The sequence below is a fragment of the Rhinolophus sinicus genome, linkage group LG03, assembly GCF_036562045.2.
Source record: "Rhinolophus sinicus isolate RSC01 linkage group LG03, ASM3656204v1, whole genome shotgun sequence".
Taxonomy (NCBI): Eukaryota; Metazoa; Chordata; class Mammalia; order Chiroptera; family Rhinolophidae; genus Rhinolophus; species Rhinolophus sinicus.
In genome coordinates, this window is record NC_133753.1 from 177,621,123 (window position 1) to 177,627,122 (window position 6,000).

Below are 6,000 nucleotides of genomic sequence, written 5' to 3' on the forward strand. Positions count from 1 at the left end.
ACGAGCAGTGAGGAAGGAGGTTTGGGGTTCTAGGAGCATCACGTTACCTGTTACATAACTTGCTCACAAAATGGAATTTGACAGATAACAGAAGACATTTCTCCACACACAAAAAAAAGAAAAAACAAGGCACCATCAATGGAAGGATGTGTTTGGAGGAGATAAAAAGCATTTTTTGCCTTCACGACCTGAAGGTGAAAAAGCACAAAGAGGCAAAAATACTGTCTCAGGTTTTGAGTAAAGAGGATATTACTTCAATTTCTGCTTGTATTGATGGTTCTATTTACAAAGGACAACAGTCTGTTAAAAAGCTTTCTCTTCATGACTATTCAAATCTTTTCTGTAAAGGAGAAAGAAAGACAACCGGAGCTCTGAGAGGCACTCAAGCAGAGTTATAAACAATTTCCCTTTCTGGAAGAAAAATCTGTTATGTGGGCCTTATTGAATTCCTTCCAGACCAGGAGTTGGTGGGCCAGTGCAGTGTGAATCCCACCCATAACCTGTGAGTTGGTGGTTCCTGAGAATCTAGTCTAATTCTCTGCTCCATGTTTGAGGAGAGCAGGGCCCCCCCAAAATTAAGGAACTTAATTGCCCAGAACTAGTTAGAGTGGAACAAGGATTAGAACCCAGGTAACTAATTATATACTTACTATGGAGATGATTTGTGTACGTGTGCGGCCTTCATCTACATGGTACATTTCTGGAGGGCAGTGACACATTGTTCACTGTGCTGAGCGATGCTCAGGAAGCATTGGGTGGTTGGCTAACTGGGTAATTACATTGCACTCTGAATGGTAGGACTGATAAAAGCAAGAGATCTAGGGTCATACTGCCTGTGTCCAGATCTAGCTGTGCCACTTATCAGCTGGAAAACATTGTACAAGTTCCTAACTTCTGTAGGACTCACCTTCCTCATCTGAAAACGGAAAGGAGAGTTGTATTTACCGGACAGTATGGCTGTGAAGACTAAATGAAGCGATGCGTGGAAAACATTGCATTCAGCTGTTGCATAACAATACTGCATAGCAAAACACCTCTCAACTCAGGGCTCTAAAACCACAATCATATATTTTTTTGCTCAGCATCTACAGGTCAGCTAAGGTTCAGCTGGTCGGCCTTCGCTGCAAGCTGTAGGTTGGGTCTAGGTCAACTTTGTAAGTCTTTCATCCTCCTTGGTTCAGTGGCAGCACAAGCCAGGTTGTTTTAATGGTAACAGCAGAAGCTCACCAGGACAGGCTCATCCGTCTGCACATTCCAAGACCCCATAGGGATCATATCTACTAATGTCCCATTGTCCAAAGCAAGTCGTAAGGCTGAACCGAAGTCAAGAAGTACGGAAGTATTCCCCACCCACCAGGCGGCCGCAGCAAAGGTGGCAATGTTTAATACTATTACAGGGGAGTGAAGAATTGTAATTGATAACTCAGTTTAACACCAACACTTTACACTGTGCCTGATACATCATAAATGTTCAGTGAATGTCCACTATTACTATGAATTGTTATGGAGCCTTTCTTCGTAGACATATAAAGTCTTCCGTTAACAGAAGTTGTGCTGATTCACTTACAAAGGATAATCTTTGGAATTTTCTTATTTTTTCTCCTCCCGCAGATGTGCTTTGCATCAAGGACAACTTATCAGCCAATTTCTGCCAGACACTGAAAACCTTTCAGAAATGTTCTGTGCCTACTGTGCGGGCTCAGTGCTGCCTCTCCTGCTCCCAGACCTACATCAGCCATACCCGAAGGCCAAGAAAGCCACAGTTGCTCAAAACCCCCAAAGCATTCTAAGTCCAGGAGGAAGCCACCCGCCACCATAGACTGCCACAGCCTGCTGACAGTGACCTGTTCTAGCCCCACGGACCACTTCATGGTTTTACTCTGTGCATTTCAGGTCCAACTTTGGGTCATAACAAAACAAAATCCATTGTTCCATTGGCGACAAAATGTCCTTTGCAGGAGGTGTGGGACTGTGACACTCGATGCTCCCTGATAGACAAGTGAGATACCCAGGAGAATTAGGCATCTCCTGGGCTCAGCTCCTGGGAAAGTTGCCAAATTAGGCAAGTCTGTGAAATGATGTCTTTTTTTCCTCCTCAAAGAGAAAAACAAAGAGACCAGATTTTTCCCAGACTACCTCAAACGTATCAGGAAACAGAGCCACATTTATCCAGGGAAAAAAGAATCTTGTTAATTGACCTTGGTAGAATCATCTTTTATTTTTTCTCTTTCTTTCTGCTGGGGGCAACTGCTGTTTAAAATGTCATGGGAGAGCTTTTAGGAACATTCCTTTAATTCATCCAGGCAAAGGACCACTTTCTTCACCCAGTATTCAACTAGGGAGGAAGAGAAAGTACTGGCTACATCCTTTAGTCTGTCTCTAATCCCTGTAGACTCCATATCTGTCTGGGCTGTTCAGACTCCCATGCCTACCTAAAGATACTAGAATAAGAGGAAATGAGCAGAAACGGTAGGATCTAGTAGACCTAAGGGATTTAAGTGAGTCATACAGAAGACATTTCTAACCTGCAGATAATTTCTATGAGACCTCTTCAAAAGCAAAGGCACAGAAATCAATTTCTTGCTAATACACTTGACACTTGAACAATACGGGTTTGAACTGCATGGGTCCACTTACACGTACATTTTTTTCAATTAATAGCTGAACTGTTTTCCAGCCACACTTTGGCAGTCCATGGATATGGAGGGCAGATTGTATGTGTTGATCTATGCCATTTTATGTAAGGGACTTCAGCATCCATGGATTTTGGTATCTGTGGGGTGGTGATGGTCTGGGAACCAAAACCCCACAGATACCAAGGGGCAACTTACCTTTTGGGTAATCAGAAGTTACATGCAGATTTTCAAGTGCGTGAGGTTTGGCAAACCCGCATTGTTCAAGGATCAACTATATGAGAAAGGGAAAGTGGGCCGTTATTCTTCCCACTTTCTTGGGAAATGTCCATTCCTTTGCAGAAGAACAAATGACCGTTCCTGGCTCGCTTTCCCTTTCCAGCATATCCCCTGCCTGACTCACCAGCTCAGGCTTCTGAACCGTCTTTTCACTGCTGGGGGTTTCCATACAACTGTTATAGCCTGGTCCATGGATGCAACCTCCCACCTAAGCCCAGGTTGGGAACTGGAGCTCCAGATTAGACTATTTCAAAGAACCCGCTAAATTGTATTAAGCACAAGAACTGAACACAAACTTCTAGTCTGAAGAAAAGAAAAAATATGTATAGATTTCTCAAAAGTGAGGGAAAGATGACCTACTCCCTAGCCCACCCAGTAGTTACACTTGTTCCTTGAGGGGAACAGGCCAGTCAGGAGGAGTCCAAAAAACTGACATGGAAGTTAGAAGGCTTATTCTGGATCTTGCCACCACCCATCAAGAGCCAAAGTAAGCTGTGGTCTCAAATTCAAGGCAAATTTCCTGGTATCTAAAGGGAGGAATTCACATGAACTGAACCCAGAGAGAGATGGTGGTGGGTGGAGCCTCGAGGGGAAGAAGCCCCCAGATCAGCTCTTGGGAGGCAGGGATGTGGCCTTCATGTAATGGGCAGCGTATTTTCAGACTCATTCACAGGTACAGTTAATATTCACCATGGAGGGCAGTGTCCCATATCTCCTTTGAATTATCTATCCATTCAGCAGAATGGTGCTATTGAAAAATGGTGCTAATACCTAGATGGTGGCAGAACAAATGTAAACATAATAAACAGATGTACAAGTGGGCAAGTCCATAGACATCTTCTGTTCAGTGTATGATGGTGTTGCTGGCCAATGCCAGTTCTACTGCTTGGATCCCAGAAGCTTAAGATTTTTATATTATGTGCTTTTATTTTTTTCTAAGCCATCAACGTATATTATTCTGATACATTTCTGTGGAACATAAAACACTGGGATTGGGATGAAATTTATGATTGAACAGAAACAAGAGGGAAGTAGAAATGTTTACCTAAAGCCAGGGAATTTATTTCTAGATAAGAATTACAGTCTTGTATTCTCTGTCTTCAAATATAAACATTGCTGGCTGATGACAATCTCTGGTGAAATAATGGTTTGAGAGACAAGATGCTTATGTTGTAAGTGAAGGGGAACCTAATTTTTTTCCAATGAGGCAATTCGCAAAGACTGTCTCTGAAGTATAGTGTAGACTTTCAAAGGGATTGATTTCGTAAACTGGATTGACTGAACCTGTACTGTACTATCATAGGGTTATGCACGGCGTCGTGACCAGTCTTACAAAACTCAGGAACAGACTCAGCTTCCTACTGACCTCAGCAAACTAGGCCGGATTTCCCAATACACCAAATGTTATTTATGACCCATGTGGCCAAGATGGTAGAAATGTAGGGACGGCCTAGCCAGGTGCTCCATTCTCGGCCTTTCTCCAGTTTCTCGAAGGCAGAATATCGGCCCCGAGTCATGCCTCATAGACATGCACTTCCTGTATTGAGGCTGTGTTGCGAGACAGTCGTGTGGGTTTTGACAGGTCGCTGTGCTTGTAATAAGAGAGGGGCCTCCGATGAACCAGGAGACTCTGAAGGCAAGAACATAGGTGGTATCTTCTTTTCTTTGATGCTCTCAGGAGCCGACATGAAGCAGCGTTTTTTGGCTTATTTCATCTATGTCCTCCTTCCTTGCCAACTTGAGCAAGCAAGTGAGAAGCACAGCAAGAGACACTGGATACACATTTGTCATGAACCAGAGAAAGCTGCCACAGGGCCTGGTGCTCAAACAAATCAAGGATCTCAAACCCAGTTTTGTTTACATTGCCTTTCACAGGGGTAGAGTTCTCTCTTCCCTGCAAAGTTGTGGGTTAATTAAATTCTTGAACATCGAAACATAATTCAACACCGTGAGAAAACAATACTTCAAGAGACTAAACAGTGAGTACTTTTCTAAAATAGGAAATCGTTTTGTGATACAAACACTTGCTTCTTTGTAGGAATGACTTGCTTTCCAATGGGTTTTCTTAAACAAGAGCGCACCTCTAGCCACTCCTTGGACAGCCAGTCCCCACGTGGTAGATCATCCCAATGTGATGCTCTCGGGTATTTGGTGAATGTTTTTGATAACTTACATCAAGTTGCGGAAACACAAGTTGAGGGGCTTGTCTTGTTTCAGATCACAGTTTCCCAATCAATTAGCTAAAATCCTCCAAACTCTGAACGCTACACATTGCCACCCCAGAGATTTCAGGTCTCAGTCCTTCACCCCTCTGACTTGAAGATGAAGTCCTGGTAGGCGGTGCATGGTGATTGACTTTCAAGAGCGATCAAACGATGAACTGCCTGGTGCTACAACTTAGCCAATGTATTTGATGCTACTCCTGGTTTTTTGTATTGCTAATTCAAATATTATTATTAGTAGTATTATTATTTTAAGTTATATAACTAATAAAAAAATACGGTTGGGGAAGCACTATTCTACCTATCATTGTCCTCCAAATTGGTTGTATGATGCACACGGCCCGACCCACTGCCCTCCCTGCGTCTCTGCTGCTTTGCCAGGCCCAGCCTCAAGGGGTGCCTCACTGGGTACTTCGGTATTTAAAAACAGACTGTAACCATAGCCTGCCATTATGTGGCATCAATAAATGGCCAAACTCATTGATGTTTCCATGTGTGATTCATTTTTCCCTGCTGTGAGACTGCCACCCCCCACCCATGGTACCCTGGAGTTTAGCATCCTGGAGGAGGATGCTGTCAACTGCTTCCTCCCACACGCCTCGCAGATTCTCTGCTACTCCACCTCTAAATTAGTATGTCAACAGATGAGTCACATCCCAGGTGAGGTAGAATTTCGGTCTCTTCTCATGAATAATTATGCAATGACTGACAATCTACCAGATGATAATAGGAAGTGATGCCTAAAGTTCTCCACAATACCGGATCCAATGTATCAGACATGCAGCGTAACCTACACCCTCATCTTATCCAAAGTGTAGACATGATGCTTAAGAGAAAGTAACCCACATCTAGAGGAATTTGCTTTG

General features: G+C 43.4%; 1 protein-coding gene across 1 annotated transcript in view; it reads left to right on the forward strand.

Annotated features, from left to right (window-relative positions):
* ADAMTS12 (ADAM metallopeptidase with thrombospondin type 1 motif 12) overlaps positions 1-5,614 on the forward strand; it is a 273,919-nt gene extending 268,305 nt beyond the window's left edge. Inside the window, exon 24 of the mRNA XM_019737332.2 lies at positions 1,612-5,614. Within this exon, the coding sequence (XP_019592891.2) occupies positions 1,612-1,790 (179 nt within the window). The 3' untranslated portion in view covers positions 1,791-5,614. The remainder of the gene's footprint in view (positions 1-1,611) is intronic.
* Positions 5,615-6,000: the final 386 nt, after the last annotated feature.